This window comes from Octopus sinensis, linkage group LG2, assembly GCF_006345805.1.
Source record: "Octopus sinensis linkage group LG2, ASM634580v1, whole genome shotgun sequence".
NCBI lineage: Eukaryota > Metazoa > Mollusca > Cephalopoda > Octopoda > Octopodidae > Octopus > Octopus sinensis.
In genome coordinates, this window is record NC_042998.1 from 144,630,763 (window position 1) to 144,650,082 (window position 19,320).

The window sequence follows — 19,320 nt, forward strand, 5'->3', positions numbered from 1 at the left end:
CTTAGATTAGAAACAACTCTTGTAGTTACCAGTGGAAGAAGAGAGAACAGTGTTTATATCATGTATGAGGAAATGACCAGTGTTTCAAGTAGAGTTATTTCATCACAGATCAAAATTAGAAAATAAAAATATGGTGCATGAACCTAACATCATACATAACTAATAAAATGCTAAATTATGTAGAATTATCTAAAATATAGTTCTAATCATCACTTGGCTTTTGCTTAAGTAATGCTTGTCAAGCAGCCATAAAACATGGCATGTCACAAGCTGTCAATGATTGTCAAGCAGCCTAGGACATGGCATATTAACCTGTCAATGATCGACAATGCATATCAAACTGCTAAGGATAATGATAGAGTAAACTGATTTAAAAGGGAAACTCAAAAAGCTGGAATTAACTGCAGTAATTACTATAAACTAATTTTTAAAGAACTTCCTGCTCCTTTTTACTCTATTTCATTATCATTATTGTAATTGTTGTTGTTGATATTATTATTATCACTATTATTGTTGGTATTATTATTATTATCATTGATGTTATTGTTGGTTTATTTTTTGGCTTAAAGGGACTGAAATGGAGAAATAGTTGAAACTGGGAGGGACAATAAAATGTAGCTTTGAAGTGAACAGAATGTGGAGACAGTAGGAGATATATTTACAACACTGTACAATCTTAATTGAAGGAAAAAGAACCTCAAAACAGACCAATGCAGACAAAAAAATAACTTCAATGATGATCATGAATAAAGTAGTGGGGTATCAATAGTCCAAATGTTGAAGATGTATTGATTTCAGTAATGGTACTGATTCTTCATTCCATTTTTCCTAATTGTTGCATACAAATGTCGGGCATCTTGAGAAGAGCTTGAAGACTCCGAGGCACTGGTGCAGTTGGGCTCAAGACCATCGAATGAAGACCACGAACTACTTTTCCTAATGCGCCTTGCTTTCTCAGGGCTGACAAAACGTACATGTCTTTGGGAACTGAAACAAGAGGGGAAAAAAAGATGAAAATAAAATTTAATGGGAATTTGCTAATGAAGCTAGTCTTCTTTTCAATGACAAATAAGAAAACAATAAAACATAGAACATATAAAATGAGAAATTTGATGGTCTCAATTTTCTACTTACATTACAGTCTTGTAGATCAATCTCCCTTTATTTAATTATGATCTATTTAGACTGGAAATGACTCCTGTAGTTACCAGTAAAAGAAGTGAGAAAACTGTTTATATCATGTATGAGGAAATGACCAGAACATAAATAGAAGCTGGAAGTGGATTTCTTACTTCTTTGAATTCTCAAAAGGGTATATGACAGTTTCCCATTTCTTTATACAGTTCTTTGCATTTTTATTGAAGTTTGCAAGGTCTTTAGAGCTGCAGGAGTTGGGTAGTGTGAGCAGACAAGCCAGTGCTCCATATGGTCAGCATCTCCACATTCAGAGATAGTTGGGCTGGATTTGTAGCCCCATCTGCCCAAAGCAACTTATGATTGTCTCATTCTTGTCCTCAGGTGGTTGAGTGTTTTCCATTGAATCTATGGTGCTTCATAGCCAGGGAAGGAGGCTCTTATGTCAATTGCAGGAGGGTTGTTCTAAAGTATTTTCATTCAGAGCTTCAGTCTCATTTCTTCTTCAGATGTTGTTAGGGCTGGACATGGCTGCGAAAGCTTTGTGACTTCAATCACTGAGCCAGGGGTGATGTCATGAAGGAAGTAATTTCTATCATCTTGACTGTCATTTCCTGTTTGATATTAGTAGGGGTAATATCAGCAAGGAAGTACAGGATGTTTCTGATAGTAGGTTTCATGTAACCAAGTATTTAAATTTTAAAATTGCAAGTAAATCCTTCCTTCAAATATGCAAGCATGGAAAAGTGGACATTAAAATGATAAAAAATTCACACACACACACACATGCACAGATAGAAAAAAGAGTAAATTACACAGACATAAACACACATACACATGTTTATGTGTGTAATTTGTAACACACACATATATATAAATACTGGAAAAGAAAAGATACTAATCTATACAACAGAAAAATACCTGTGCTTTTCATTAACCTACCTGAGGCCACTCTGGCTTTAAGATACAAACATCTTGTTTTAAAGTGAACTAAATCAAGACCTTTGATCAAAATTTCATGTTGTTAACGTTCCAAATACTAGTTTAATAATGGTAAAGTTATTTTACTAAACAACTGAAGAAAGCCTCCATGGAGATATGCATGGCAGCTGAAGCCAGCTCCTAGTGGCTGTGGTTGACAAGAAACTGCAGATGGAACACTTCTGCAGGCAAAGCATACAGGCTAAGGGGCAAAATGCTTGTGACCCTGAGGTGCCTGCTGATGATATGGAAGTTTCCAACATTGCAATGAATTCAGAAAGAGCTTGCAAACCCATGAGTAGTTCATGCAGTTTCTATGTGGGGCAGAGCAACTATAATGTTTATTTCACCTTCGTTATTATCAAAATTAATTGAAACTAAGACAGTGTATTTCAAAATAAATATCAGAACAAAAGGGTTAAACTAGGTGAATGAAAAATCATTGCTGTGAAAGATATCAGCTCACTGTACTTTAAGCCTAACACAGTGTCACAAAATAGAGTAGTAATAAATATAAACATGCAACAGTAGTAACAGTGATACACAAATAGTTGGTGCAGTTGAGGTGACCACACAAGTCTGTTCCTTGATAACAAATACAAAAATATCAATGAACTTGTGATACAAACTAGTGAAGAAAACACTTGAGTTTCAAAACTCATGTCAAAAATACTATAAACATCAAATAGTGCTCAACAGGAAAATAAACATACCTCTTCTATGTTCTCAGAGACATAATTGATTGCTGTTTTGAATAAGATAGAAAATATACATTCCACAATAACTTTTTCTAATTAAGTCAGGGGTAATGATGGTAGGGTTGTTTGGTGTCATAAAGAAACTTTGTCTAGGTTGACAGGAATCTTCACATTTAGAGAAAAGGAAATGCAAAATACATGGGATTCCTCTTAAGTTCATTAAGGGACATAAATGAAGCAGTTCCAAGTGAGAATAGATCCCAGATTAAGTTTGTCAGACATATCAAGGCTTGCTGTAAACATTAGTAAAAGTATCAATCTGTCACTACTAAACATCCTACAAAACAGTCACTTCAAAGTCACTATGAGCAGTGGAGCCAAAAAAGCCAGCAAACTGGCAGAGTCAGTGGAGAGTCAAATACAATGCTTCATGGTATTTGTTCAAGCTCTCTGTGCTCAGAGAGTCTTACCAAGGTCAATTTGGTCTTTTATCCTTTTGGTCTTGATAAATAAAGTACCAGTCACATAGAGTTGTTTCATTTCCTCTCTTAAGAAATTGGATATGCTGACAGGGGCCAAGAAAGAAGCATCCACAATGTGGCGTCATCAATCCTTTCACTTGTGGACTTGCTAATAAAGAAAGAGAACAATGAAGGCAAGGCAGTTTCAAAAGAATATTGCTGCTGCCAGCAGTAGAGACACAAAGCTGTCTGAAACAGAAATATGGTACTGACAGTAACAGAATGCAATTCTGTTGGTTGCAAGCATTAAAAATGTAATGTTACCAGCAGCAGAAATGCAGTGCCATCAACAATGGAAATGCAGTGTTGCCAACAGTAGAACTGCAGTGCTATCAAAGCCAAAAGCAGAGATACAGTTCTCTCATCATCAGCTGAGATACAGCAATACTAGCAGTATATAATAAAGTCGTTTCAGGGCACAAAGTTGGTGATAATTGGATCAAGGTATACGAATGAAGAAACAAGAACTGTTTCATTTAATTGCCAGAGTTTAATCACAAAACAAAAAAAGAAATTGATTTGAATTTTGTAGGCAATGAAATGGACAGTGTTATTTCAATTAGAGATTCTATAATGTGTAAACCTGAGAAATAGCAGTCCCCAATTAAGTGAGGACAAAAGTGAAATTTTCATTAAGAGAACAATTAAGACAAAAAAAAAATTAACTAAAAATTACAGCTTGAATAGTAAAAGACATAGACAAGGAGGTACACACACACACACACACAAATACAAAGCAGGCTTCTTTCAGTTTCCATCGACCAAATCCATTCATAAGGTTTTGAGTGACCCAGGGCTATAGTAGTGTAGTGGATTTGAACCTAAAACCAGGAAGTTGGAAAACAAAATTACATGCATATATATATATATATATATAATGGGAGGGAGGGAGAGAGAGAGAGAAAGTAAAAGATACACACATAGAAGATGCAACAGCAGAAAGCACCATCTAAAGACAATAAGTCCATAATCATCTTTCCCTTCTCTCCCTACACCCTTACTGCCAAAAATAGTTGTGCCAACCTACTTAAACAGAAACAATAGTTTCTATTTCAGTTCACTTGAGAACAAAATTGTCATTTAATGCTATTTAATTATTTTATTGGAAAAATACACACACACATGTACAGAATTGGCTGCTTGGTAGTTGAAATGTGATCAATAAAAGACAAGCATCAAGAATTTACTGAGCTCCAGATAAAGGCAAACTGTATTATCTAACTGGATATTGAGAAGTGGAATCCAGTCAGTCAAGACAAAAAGTGGACAGCTGGCTACTACAACTACTACTACTACTACCATGTCCAATTTAGTTTTGCTACAAGTAGATTACATGTCAATAATATGAACAATGCATTCATTCACCACTATTAATATAGGCTTGGCTGTGTGGTGAAGTTCTCTTTCTAACCACATGATTTTGGGTTGAGCCCCGTTGTGTGGCACTGTGGGCAAGTGTCTTCTACTATAACCTTGGGTTGACTAAAGACTTGTGAGTATATTTGGTAGAAATAAAAAGAAGTCTGTTGTGTGTGTGTGTGTATCATCATCATCCTTTAACGTCCATTTTCCATGCTGGCATGGGTTGGATGGTTTGATCAGAACTGGCAAGTCGGAGAGTTGCACCAGGTTCCAGTCTGATTTGGCTTGGTTTCGACAGCTGGATGCCCTTCCTAATACTAACCATTTTACAGTGTGTGCTAGGTGCTTTTACATGGCACCAGCACAAGACTCTTGCAGGCCAATCCTCTTCAGCAGGGAATGTGGCCTTAACACTTCTGCTGTAGAGGATGGGTCTTCTTGAGTACAGCAAGGCGCCAAGTATCTCGGTCCTTTGTCAGCTCATCTGAAAGGTTAAGCATCCTGAGATTGTCACATACACACACACCTATGTGTTTGTGTCTTCAATAGGTGGATAGCTGTAAACAAGCATTAGCCTCATACAAGTGATGTTTGTTTTCACTCTTCCATGAAAGCTTGTCCAGTCACTGGGAAATATTATCTTACTTAGAAACAGGCAAAGGTTGGTGGCAGGAAGATCATCCAACCACAGAAAATCTGCCTCAACAAATATTATGTGACCCATTCAAGAATGGTGAAGTGGATTAAACGATGATGATATATTTGAACTGTAGCATCATTCAATATCTTTCAAGGGAAAAGGTTGACAGCTAGATGAAACTTTGAAGTAATAATCAACCTTTTCCTTGTAGAAATAATAAATCCATATACATAGCAGCATCCAATCTATCTTAGTTGTATTTGCATTTAGCTTTTCTTTAAATGGTAAAAAAAAATGTTGTGGATTTAAAAGAGGAAAACAATACAAATCAACCATTGGAGATAGATGAGGTTTATGGTTTGTTTTATTAATAAAATACAAAAACCAATCTCATTTCCTAATATTTAATGTTTACTAACCTATTTTACCAAATTAATACAAGTTGGATGGCGCCTTAGATTTAGATGTTGGAATTGTTATGGTAAATATATTTTTCTGTAATGTTAAATGTCCAGTTGTGATGTAGGTTGTATAGCAGAACATAGGGTAAAGACCCCCTTTGGTCATGAACAACCATGGGATTGCAACTAGAAAGTTCCCCTCTGAGGCAGAAGTCTGGGCAAGGTTGTTTATGGTAGACAAGCAGTTGCCCATGCATGCCAGCCTCCTCTCTCCACGCCACTGAAGTTATCCAAGGGAAAGGCAAAGGCCGATACACCTTGGCAACAGTGACAACACAACTCATTTCTACAGCTAAGTGAACTGGAGCAATGTGAAATAAAGTGTTTTGCTCAGGAGTACAATACACAACCCGGTCTGGGAATCAAACTCACTACCATTGTGAACCCAATGGTCTAACCACTGGGCCATGAGCCTTCATTATAACATAACAATATTTAGCTAAACAGAATAAATACATCAGAATTAACGACAAAGAGAAAACTTCTCTGTAGCTGTCTCAATAAGCTATCTAAAGATAGCTTTAATAAATATGACCACAAGCTTAACTTAACAACTTAAGGGAGTGCTCCCTCAATGATAGATAGTAAAAAAAATTCTATTTCATAACATGATTATCACAAACAAAGCATTGTCTGAAGAATCCAAACAGAAACATTCAAGAACTGATACTTCAATCTAACCTCAAAGTTTGATGCCAAACTTTGAAAGGGGAGAAATAAAATAATTTCAACTTACCCTGGAAGAGCATCATCATCAGGATCTACATCAGTGTCCCAGTTGTCTTCCTGCTGAACCTGGTCATGATTGCCACCACGCAAACACAATACCTCTGTACGTTGCTGGCAGATGTAAGCGAAAAATGCAGAGCCCATCCCTGGAGCCCTACCCAGATAACGAGGTCTCACTTTTACAAATGACATTTGCTTTCCTCTGTAAAGAAGAAAAATAGATGAATGAAAGAGAGAGAATTTCATATTCAAAAAAAGTTACTGGATACCAAAGAATTCTTTGAAATCAACAGACCTATAGCTCAGTAGTTAAATCTATTGGACTGTTGTTGTACCCGTTGTTCAGCCAGTGATCAGTAGTTCCAATCCTACCACTGACTTCATACCTCAAGAGTCAGAACGAATATGTTAATAATCATTAAGAATTGAGTGAAATAGATCAAGGTCCGGTCAGTAAAACCTTAAAGTTAACTCAATTTCGTCTGGCTTGCTAATGTTTCTGCCAGCTCCCTACCTTTGACAGTCAAATTTGATGTAGGTGAGATGACTCTGTACCTTATTTCAGTCATTGAACTGTGGACATGTTGTGACACAACCTTGAATGGATTAGTCATACAAATCAACCTCAGTACTTATTTAAAGCTTGCTACTTATTCTAGTGGCATCTTTTTGCTGAACTGCTAATTTATGGAAGGTACGAAGAAATCAACACCTGTTGTGAAGTTGTAGGGGACAAACTCAAATGTATACACAATGGGCTTTCACACTTTCTGTTTACCAAATTTACTCACAAGTTGACTTAAGACTATAATACAAGACACTTGTCCAAGGTGACACTCAATGGAACTGAATCCAAAGCCATGTGGTTGCAAAGTGAATTTCTTAACCATACAACCATGCTAAATACAATGAAGATGCTAAACTTAATAATGCCAGTAATTGGGTGTTTAAGCTCTTGACTTCCTTTTTTCTTTTTGTTAATTCATTGTGCTGCACTCTTAAGCTAATCATTATTTGCATCAGTTAACACATCTACCTTAAGATTGAATAGTTGGCATTGATCAAACAACTTCAATTTGAAACAGAATTAGACTGCTTAGTAATTCATGTCCTTCAAGATTAGTTTATGTTCATTAAAACATCTAAACATCTGAGTGGAATAGTTGTGAAAAAAATTAATTTCTTCAAGCATCTGATGCAAACCATATTTACATAGAAAACAAATGTAAAAATCCATCCACCCATCTATCTCTGCTCACTGTTTCTGGGAAGGTCGTGGGGGTTGAAACCCCAGGCATCTCCTCCATAGAGTCCTTTCAGAAGCAGTGGGATTTCCAGGTGTGACCAACTGAGACTATGGATATTATCCAACCATCTTATACTTAGTCTACGCCCAGGTCAATTAGCCTGGCTTGAAGAATCTGTCTTATGATTCTTTCCAATGACATTCTAACCGCATCTATGTATTGGAGCAATGACTTCTCAATGCAGAGAGGTAGTGTCTTGACCTGGGAGAGATTCATTCATCTCCAAGCTATGCACTCTGTCAAGTGGTCCTTTGAAAGAACCTCATTTCAGCTGCTTGTATTTGTGATCATGCTATTTTTGGCCAAAACCCAACATCCATGACCATAGAAGTGGACAGGCACAAAAACTGAATTGATGATAGCAAGTTTGTCTTCTTTACCAACCTCTCCCCTTCTGAGGAATGAATGCTAGAGCTGGTGCGTTACTGTGCCAGCACCTGCAATTCTAGCATTCATTTCAGCCTTCTACTTCCCATCACTTGTGAATATGGCCCTGAGATAGTTCAACGTCTCCAAGTGTAAAACTATAAATCTTTATTAAAAAAAAATATGATTTAAGAACAAGGAGTGAAATAAAATGAAGAGAAAACAAACAAGTAAACACTATTGGGTGGGGCAGGATTTGATTCACTTTAACAACAACAAGGAATAACAAACATTGCTTACTTTATCTGGCTTCTGTTCATGGGGATGTTAATGGCCTGAACAAAGTTGAAGTAAGTGACAAAGAGATAGGGGTCATGATAGGCTAGAAACAGAGAGAAAAGCATAATTACTAATATAATAATGGTAAGTGGAATTAAAAAGAGAAAGTCAGTGTATGTGTGTATACACACACACACACAGTGACAGTAAAAATAGACATTTCAGTTGAAAATGAACTACTAAAACATAAGACTAGCATCATACCAAATGTCAAGGGTACACCACTCCATCTTAAGTTATTTGACCGACTTCTACGACCTCTATAGTCCACATAAACACCGAATTCTGAAGATAGATTGAAAAAAAAAAATTACTTTCAATAGTACAAAATGATAAAAATAGATAAAATGATTTTATTTGTGATAAAAGAATAATAAAATAGCCAGTTCCAAATTACAAATAACATTTACTTCCTATATTGGATCTAAATAAATAATTTAAAATGGGTTAAAAAAACACAAAAAAGCTGCATAATTTTGCTTTCTGATACAGAAAGAATCCCACTAGCAATGAAAAGGAGAAAAAATTTTCAACTTTACTGCAAATTGCAAAAGAACAATTTGCAAATTCTTTGAAATTATTATCAGTATTTTCTCAATCCAGTTTTGTCAAAGATTGCAGTATCCTAACCATCATTGTTTTAACATCCATTTTTGCTTGGGTAAAATGGAGTTTGAGACAGATTTTCTATGGCCAGACACCCTTCCTGTTATCAACCATTACCTGTTTCCATGCAAAGTAATATATCTCCATAGCCAGACATGCTTACATAAAACATTGGAAATAAATGACAGACATTGATTTACAACTATCATGCAATATTAAGACAAGGAGACACAAACATACACACGCACACAGACATATTGTACATTTTGTAGAGTACATATTTAATATACTTTTATAAAAAAGGAATGTCATCAAAGTTTTGGCCTACTAGCCTTCATTAGACTGTGCTACATTTGGGTTTATCTTGGCTTTAGTCTCTGATAAGTTTTCTTTTTTGGGATAGATGCAGGTATATGGAATGGTGATTAGGCTTGGTGTATGTACATCTGGGAAGTAGGTAGGGTGGTAGATAAGGGTAAGAGGCATATATGTTAGTAGGATGTGTACTGATGGAAATATATTACAAGATTTAGAGTTGTGTTATTGTTCAGTCAAGCCTTATTGATCTGTGAAAATAGGCAATGGCATTATTTGGAACTTTGTTAACACAAAGAATTGAAAGAAAAATTTATGTCCTAAAGGGGTTCTTTACAGATATCAAGTTTACAAAGTAAATTAATATTGCCTGTGGTCTTAAACAATTATGTTAAACAAATAATTAAAAAATAATTATTTTCAAAATAGAAGAATTAGGTGTAAGCATAGCTGTGTGGTTAAGAAACTCACTTTGCAGCTGTGTGGTTTTGGGCAAGTATCTTCTACTTTGGCCCTGGACTGATCAATGCATAGTGAGTGAAAATGAGAGACAGAAACTGTGTGAAAATATGTTTTGTGTGTGTGTGTGTGTGTGTGTGTGTGTGTGTGTGTGTGCATGTGTATGTTGCGTTTGAGTGCATCTTTTTGCTTGTGTTTATCCTCCCTCCACAATAACCTGACAACTGGTGTTGGTTTGTTTATATTCCAGTAACTTAGTGGATTGGCAAAAGTGACTGACAGAATATCAGATTAAAAAATATGAACTGGGAGTATATTTATTCAGCTAAATCATTTAAGGTGATGCTCCAGCATGGCCATAATCCAATGACTGAAACAAGTAAAAGCTATGCACTGACACAAAAATATACAAATAGAAACACACACACACACAAGTAAACAAGATGAAGAATAAAAGTAAATTACTAACCATAATAGCAGAGCAAGAATTCTAGCGGTGCTCCTTGTGGAGAAATTTTCACAACATTCAAAGGTAAGCTTGTATTGTCATATATGCATTTAAAAGATGGATCCTTGCTGTCTAAATATTCTGAAATAATTAACAAATATATTATATTTGTTTCTTTCATAATTACACATAGATACTTAAATATAAGAATCAATAGAAAGTTAAACAATTGACTGTAAGTAGAACACTGGAACTGGCGTGGCTAGTAAGTAGAGTGATGGACTAAATCATTTACGTATTTGGTTCAGTGTGTCTTAGTTCTGAATGAAAATTCTTCAGAAGCCAGTTTTTGCTTTCTAGAGACAGTCATGTCTCTAGAAAGAATGTCAGTTATCATCATCATCATCATCGTTTAACGTCCGTTTTCCGTGCTAGCACGGGTTGGACGGTTCGACCGGGGTCTGGGAAGCCAGGGGGTGCTCCAGGCTCCAGTCTGATCTGGCAGAGTTTCTACGGCTGGATGCCCTTCCTAACGCCAACCACTCCGCGAGTGTAGTGGGTGCTTTTTACGTGCCACCTGCACAGGTGCCAGGGGGGGGGGGTCCGGCATCGGTCACAATCGGTTGGAGCTTTTAACGTGCCAACGGCACGGAAGCCAGCCAAGGCGGCGCTGGCAACGTTCGGATGGTCTTTTTATGTGCCACCGGCACAGGAGCTGGTTGGGGCGGCGCTGTTATGTAACTGACATTCAGTACCATATATTACTGGTATTTAATAATTTATTGCTGTTGATACAGAAACAATATGCTGTTTATAGTAAAACTTCAACATCATTTTGAAAAGTATCCGTGTGTGTATAAAAAAAATTATCTTAATTCTTTTGATAGCAACCTGCCTGAGACTGCTCCTGGTTCTCTAGTATAAGCTTCCAGTTTTAAAGTTATCTAAATTAAAATCTTCCATCAAAATTTCCTGTTAATCTGTTTGAAACACCAATTTAATTTGTACATAAAAGTGAAATAGAACCAGTGCATACTTGGAAGATAAATATATTACGAAATTCTTAATTACTTTCAAAATTAAATGAAACAAAGCCAGGATATTTCAACAGAAATATTATAACAATAAGATTAAAATATTCAACAGAATAAACTTTTATATACAAAATGAAAAACAGATTTTTATTAGAGAGCTGATATAGCTATATCATTGCCTTTTTCTTAAATTTCCATTGCATTGCTCTCATAAGGTAAAGTGAGCAGTGAAATCCTAGTTTCTCATCAATTATCAGTAATTAAATATCTGTTGGCACTAACTCATTGAATATGTTAGGGTTAATAATAAATTTATGATGAGAAATGGTACAAAAATTCAACAAAACAGTATGTTTGAAAATATAGAAAATGTTTGGTCTGTATATAAGGTTTGATGTATAAATGGTTTGGGATAGTAAATTAGTGAAGTTGTTAAAGTGTTAGATAGAATGTTGCATGGTATTAGCTCTGAGTTCAAATCCTGCTGAAGTCAATTTTATGTTTCAACCTTTCAAGGTCAATAAAAATAAACAAATTCGGATTAGTGTACTGGCAGACATGTAAGAAAATTGAACTAAATGCTTTGCAAAATTTGTTCAGTCTCTATGTGTCTGAGCTCAAATCCAGCCAAGGCCTGTTTAGGTAATAGACATAACTCAATACCTAGTTTAACACCACCATCTGGTACCTTGGGTACCTTTAGATCCCACTCTGTAGTAAGCATTTAAGTTGGGTCTCCAGTTTCAAGATACTTTCCTCCTCTTCTTCTAGACTTGGAGGCCTTGTAAAGAGTCATAATCAGTAATCTTCCCTCCTCCTCTGCATCACCATTTAATATCAATGTTCCAAACTGGCATGGGTTAGATGGTTTGACAGGATCCAATGGCTTCAAGGACTGCACTGTACTTCAGTATCTGCTTGGACTGGTTCCTACAGCTGGATGCCCTTCTTAACTACTTTACAGAGTGTACTGGATGCATTTTGTTTTTTGCCACCAGTATTAGTGATGTTGCCATATAGCTTGCAAAGCTATGAGCCCTGAATAGCAAGTAGGTAACTTTATGCTAGAAGATGAGGAGTAAAGAGGGGGTCAAGTATAAGAGAAAATTACTGGAACAGAGCAGCTTATTTGCTGTAGAGGAATGACAACACTACATTCATTTTACAAGAGGGCTAGAGGGGTGGGGAAGCTAGAAAGAGATATAAATGATAATGAGGTAGAAATGGGTAGAAAAGAGATGCTATAAAAGAAAAAGAACCATAATTAAAAAGCTGTTCATGAATTAATAGATTAACTGAGAAAGAAGAAATAGTTTATGTGAAAGGGAAAGCTACAGAAAGTAAATATATATTGAGAGAGAAACTATTCTTCAGTTGTTTTAAGTAGTTAGAGTCAAATAAAAGTTTTATTTACCTTTCAAAGATGGATTTTCAAAATCAATGCACATAAACTGGTCAGTGCCAACAATGGCAAATTTATCTGCAACACACACACAACTGCAAGGTTCAGCAATGGTAGTAAATTCCTGAGAACACAGAAAGGAGAGCGAAAAAAAATAAGTCTCTCTTCTTGACAGTATCGAAACAATCGTAATTATTTTAATGTCAACTTTTCCATGATTGCATGTGTCGAAGACCTTTCTTTTTCCAACTCTCACAATATTTCCCCTTGGCCAAACATATGTAAATGAATGACACTACTTGTATGACAGTGATACTCATTTACAACTATTACACAATGTCAAAACAAAGGGATACAAACACCCACACATATACGTACATCTCTCTCTCTCTCCACACACACACACACATTTATACAACAGGCTTCTTAAAGTTTCCATCTACCAAATCCACTTACAAAGCTTTTTTTGGCCCAGGGCAATAGTAGAAGACACTTGCCCAAAGTGCCATGTAGAGGGGCTGAACTTGAGACCATGTAGTTGAGAAGCAAACTTCTTAACCATGGAATCATACCTGTACCTTAAATTAGAAATGAGGAGACAAATCTGATAATGAATTTATGTAATTACAAATAGCAATATTGCAATTTACCTTTCGGACGCAAAACTTATCCAATCCATGGTTGTATTTCATGAGGACAATTCTGTCGATCATGCCAGCACAAAGGTAAACACATTCCTCCCACATGCCAACATCAAACACTGTACAACGGATAACTTTGTCTAAAGTGTCATAAGGGATAGGGTTGGACTGGTTTGGCAACTTATGGAAATGCTTGTTCTTAAGGCTTTTTTTCTTAATTGCTATTAATGCACGATCTTCTCCTGAAAATTGAAACAATTTGAACACAATGAGAGATAACTTCAGAAAACTTTGCATAAAAATATTTAAAATTCTAAATTTCCAGTCTACTAGTACAGAATGGATACTGCCAACATTTTAGATATTTGTTTGTTGTTGTTATTTAGACCTAGATCTGATCTCACTGAGTAGATCTTTAACCAAAGACAATCCAGTGTTGACTATCTTTTTGAATAAAATGGTCAATATTATCCAATATATTGTTTCTTACTTTTTTTAAAGATGGCAACATGTATGCCAGGAATTTGGTATCTATTTCTAGCAGGCTGAGGTTCCCTTAGAAGTTGATGGAATAAGTGGTTAATAGCTTGTTCTGTTCATATACAATAAATAAGCATAAAGCAAGAGAAGAATTTGTATGGTTGTCATCGCTGCTGCTGGTGCCACCACCACCACCAGTGAACATTTAAATCTGTCATGAGTCTCAAGGCTCATAAGGCCAGAATTCAACCTGGTTTCCATGGCTTTCCCTCTGAACAGTACACTGGTCCATCACAAGCAATGAACTTTGACTAGATTTAAATAATCTCATTGATGAAAATGGTTTTAATTTGTTCCAATTACATAGACTAAATTATACAGAACCAGAGAGTCTGTGTAAAAATAGTAAAGGAACAACAACAAAAGCATGAAATACTGATATAATAAAGTATATTTTTTAAACAACACCTTATATATATATATATTTGCTTCCTTCTCAACTTTTCGTGTTTCTTATTCAATTTTTATTTCCCTATGATATGTAGTTTGTGCCTGGTGAATATGTTTGAGGTATTTCTCAACATATGACACTATTAGTAGCACAAAAACATATTGCGTCTATTAAATAATATTTATCTCTCACCAGATGGAGAATTTTTTTTATTGATCCTACCATCATGGAACAGTACATTATATATATATATATATATATATTAAAAACTAATACAGGACTAGAACAAAAGAATAAACACTTAGCTAACAAAATGTTAGTGATGTTGTTGGTTGTTGTTGAGTAGCTCCAGTCAATTCTAAGGACAATGACGCAGAATTTAATTAAAACATTTGATTAATAGTTTAGTAATGGGAGTGTCTAACATGCGCCTACTTCCTTGAGATTCCACCACAAGGTTCAGTACTCACTGTGGTGTGGTAGCTTGTGTGTTTCAATAACCATGAGAGCTGAGCTATACTACCAGAGTGTAAGCTCCTGGAAGGCCCTGTCATGCCGAACAGGTCAAAGGATAGGGGCTGGATTATTATGGACCACCTCCTCCCAGAGGTAAAGATAGGAAGGTGGGAACTAACTGAAGAGAAGTAGCAAAGAGAGCCCAGGGTCAAGGATAGTAGAGAAAAGTCATCAATGGCCTGTGCCCCATAGAGAATGAAGGGCTTAAGTTCCTTGAGATTGATAGCTTAAAACCTCTTCAGTTTGTTTCAGCCATCATAAGTGAAGGCAGCAAAATGATAGAGTCATTAGAGCATAGGATATAATACCTTGTGGTATTTGTTCTGACTCTGTGCTCTGAGATCAAATCTCGCTAATGTTAGATTTTCAAGATCGATAAAAGAATACCAATCTATTTTGGGGATGAATTAGTGGATCTATTGGAAGGTTGAATAGGATGTCCTATCCTGTGGTATTTATTACAGCCCTTTGAGTTGAGACAGTAATTCCTGTGACATCTTAGTGCCAAACTGTATTGGCAAAAGTCAGTGGTGTGAAAAGGAGAGACTTGCATACATGGGCAATTACCAGTCTTCTTAAAAAAAAAATCTTGCCCTGAACTGCACGTACATGTGGAGATGCATGGTTAACCTTAAACAATGGAGGCCATTATCTTGGTTAAAGCAGTCTCAGAACTGTCTATGAAGATTCTAAGGCACTTGAGAAATATTTGGCAACAAAACTGAGTAGATCAAGTGGTGACAGAACCTACTGATTTGATTAATGGCAAGAAAGAAAAGACAAGCAGAGGAGGATCCATTTGAAATAGAAATATTATGGAGAAATCTTTGACAAGTTAAAGTAAACAACATTACTTACCAACAAGAAGGACTACTAACTGTAAGGAAGATACAGACTGCATATGATAAACACTGCTAACACCACATATCTTAACTGGGGTACTGTACAAGGAGTAAGAAGAATTTTGGATTTCACTGACAAAGAGTCCTTCCTCACCACCAAGAAGCAAAAACTGTGAAATAAACATACAAACACAATAAATAAATATTGTTCACATAGATATTAACAGTGAAATAGTTTCAAATGTGACAGTGAACTGAGAACTTTACAGCTGTCTAACATTCACTAACATAGAAAACAACTGAAAGTCTAATAGCTGGGAAACTATATTCTCACAATATAGTTTATATTATGATAATATAGTTTCCCAGCTACTAGACTGTTGCAACAGATTTTGCTGTATCTTAGAAGGGTCATTATGCCAATAACAAATACATGCACTGGTTCTATTTTACTTTTATTATTAGTAGTCAATTCATTAACATTTAAACAATTAACTAATTGATGAGTTAATTGGTTACTTGTTCAACTAATTGACTAATAATAATAATAATAAAAGAACTGAAATAGAACCAGTGTGTTTATTATTGGCATAATGACCTAACTGAAATGCAATAAAATATATTCCTACAAGCATGAATAATAATTCAGAATAATATTCTGTTGGTTATGACGATAAGGGTTCTAGTTGATCTGATCATAAATTTAATGTGCAAGTGGGTGAGCACTTTACAGACACATGTAACCTTAGCGTAGTTCTTAGGGAGATTCAGTGTGATACAGAATGTGATGAAACTGTAGTACCTTTGAAACAAAGGTACTACTCATTTTTGTCAGCTGAGTGCATTGGAGCAATGTGAAATAAAGTGTCTTGCTGAAGGACACAATGCGTCACTTGAAACTGAACTCCCAATCTTACAATCGTGAACTGAATATCCTAACCATTAAGCCATGCACTTCATTGAGTATGATTCAAAATAATACTCAATAGACAAAATAGACATCTATGTACCATACTTAACCTATATACAGCACTGAAAGGCATGATGCTGTGGATTTCATCTGAGAGAAAATCTCTTCAAAGACATGTAGTAAAAAAAAACAATATATATCAGAGAGAAGCAAAGATTATTGTAGCAGTGACTCACAAGAACATCAAACGTAGATTAGCTTTCTCAATACAACATGTCTATGAAGAGATTTTGTTTCAGACAAAAACCACAACAGCATGCCTGTCAAGAGTATATATACATTAACTATGCTACACAGAATGTAAAACCACAGATATATTTGTTACTCATACATAGGCATGGCTGCATGGTAAGAAGTTTACTTCTCAACCACATGATCTTTGATTCAGTGCCACTGTGTGACACCTTGGGCAAGTGTCTTCTACTCTAGCCCTGAGCCAACTAAAGTCTTGTGAATAGATCTGGTACATGGAAATTGAAAGAAGCCCATTATATAACTATGCATATGTGTGTGTATGTGTCTGGTCGTGGGGAGTACCATCTCACTTGGAAGCAGGTAAGGGTTGTTGATAGGAAGAATATCCATTGTAGAAAAATATGCCTCAACAGATTCTATTCAATCCATGCAAACATGAAAAAGTGTATATTTAAAATGATGATGATGGATTAAAAAATGATGATGGTAGAATTACATAAAAATTCTACAAAGTATTAATTCCACAAATGGTTGATCTCCAGTATTTATAGGTCGTGAGTTTTGCTTGTTTGTTGAATATCCATCTATCCATACATTGCTAGCATAGAATGAATGTAGATTGATTGTGAGGCAAGATTTTATAGTAGGATGTTCTCCCAGTCACCAATACTTGTTTTTCAGATAAGAAATTTTTAGAATCTGCAGGCCTTTGAAAGTGCAGAGTGGCCAGTTGTAATGTCAGTGTGACCACTGTTTGCTCAAAATGTGAAACATTCACATTCCACATGTGCATGCAAGTGCACACACATTTATGATAGGATAACTACAGCTCCTTTTTTCTTTATTACCCACAAGGGGCTAAACATAGAAAGGGACAAAAAAGGACAGACAAAGAGATTAAGTCGATTACATCAACCCCAGTACTTAATTTATCGACCCCAAAAGGATGAAAGGCAAAGCCGACCTCGGTGGAATTTGAACTCAGAACGTAACGGCAGACGAAATACCACTAAACATTTCGCCTGGTGTGCTAATGTTTCTGCCAGCTTGCTGCCTTAACTACAGGATAACTACAACTTCTGCTCACTAGATTCCTTCTCAAGGCACTGGCAGGCCTGGGGCTATTGTAGAAAACTTGCCCAAGGTGCTGCACAGTGGAACTGAAGCCAAAAGCATGTATTCATTTTACAACAGTAGATGATTAAAGAAATGTTGTATTTAAGTAAGTCAATGCTGTAGATACAGAAGTGTCATTTCAGGCACTTTCATGTGATAATAAGTGAGTTAAAATAAATGAAAGAAGGGAAATAGTGACACTTAAAGAGTTGAAAGAAGGTTTGAGACAAAGAGAAAAAAAAAATCTCACCTTTTTGTTAAGGATTAGGCAACAGTTTAATTCAATTTTGAAGGTATCATTCAACTGTAGAACAACAGTGTGCATCAACCGCTGAAAAAGTAGAGTATTATTTAGGATGAGTAAATATAACAAGTATTGTGGAAAGTGCTCAACAAGATATTAACCCTTTAGCATTTACACCAACCGTATCTGGCTAAAATATTCCGTTTTATGCTCAAACTGGCCAGATCTGGCCTCTTATACTTACCCTACAGTGTCATTCTAAAAAAATAAACAATCACATCATTGAAATCTTGAAGCTACAAGACAATGCATGGTTAATTCAAAAACAATGTGAATAAAGAAGCACTATATTAGACAGAGTAATCTGAATTGTAAAGGGTTAAAAGCTTTCTAAAGATGATATTAATAGTTTATACAGTTGCAATCCTACTAAAGACTACTCATCTCAAGACATTTAATCAAATATGCCAACATCTATAAGTCTTATATACAGAACAATCTTCAAACATGACAGAGAAAAGAAAATCATTGCTTTTGATTTCAACCCACCAGAGACTGCTCTTGGTTCTAGGATATAAACTTGCAGTTTTAAAAAGACCTAAATTAAAACATTTCATCAAAATTTCTTGCTAATTTATGTTTTAAACACTAAATAATGACAAAGTTATTTTACTAAATTCTTAAATCACATTCAGAATTAATTGAAGCAAAGTCTCTCTTTAGCTCGTTTCTTACCATATTTGTTGAAATACAGTCTAAGTGAATTCATTGAGAAGTCACACTTTGCTGTGATTAATTTGTGGAGATGAGTAGAAAGTCTTTATCCAGTTCTAGGTGAGGTTTTGGAGCAATATATTTAACTTTCTTTGACAGATGACTTAAATGAAAATTATAAAAACCAGTGTTCCTGGGTTCTTTGAACTGAAGAAATTCAAGTTTGACTTTGCAATCAGTTGACCACAGATTTCACATCCACTTCTGTGTACCTCTTTGCTCCTAATAATAATAGTATTTAGCCCAACATACTCCCTTCTAGCATACTATAAATAACACTTAATATCAT

General features: G+C 35.6%; 1 protein-coding gene across 5 annotated transcripts in view; it reads right to left on the reverse strand.

Annotated features, from left to right (window-relative positions):
- Nucleotides 1-501: 501 nt before the first annotated feature.
- Nucleotides 502-19,320, reverse strand: part of LOC115223946 (citron rho-interacting kinase) — a 366,166-nt gene continuing 347,347 nt past the window's right edge. For 4 of the 5 annotated variants that reach the window (XM_036500031.1, XM_029794695.2, XM_036500033.1 and 1 more), the window contains 9 exons: nt 18,264-18,344; nt 15,749-15,902; nt 13,453-13,685; nt 12,815-12,926; nt 10,388-10,507; nt 8,743-8,823; nt 8,500-8,581; nt 6,534-6,728; nt 502-987 (listed from right to left, as the gene is read on the reverse strand). In XM_036500031.1, the coding sequence (XP_036355924.1) occupies nt 795-987; nt 6,534-6,728; nt 8,500-8,581; nt 8,743-8,823; nt 10,388-10,507; nt 12,815-12,926; nt 13,453-13,685; nt 15,749-15,902; nt 18,264-18,344 (1,251 nt within the window). In that variant the 3' untranslated portion in view covers nt 502-794. Of the gene's footprint in view, nt 988-2,828; nt 2,861-6,533; nt 6,729-8,499; nt 8,582-8,742; nt 8,824-10,387; nt 10,508-12,814; nt 12,927-13,452; nt 13,686-15,748; nt 15,903-18,263; nt 18,345-19,320 lie in introns of all 5 variants that reach the window. The other variant, XM_036500038.1, reaches the window with a different exon arrangement.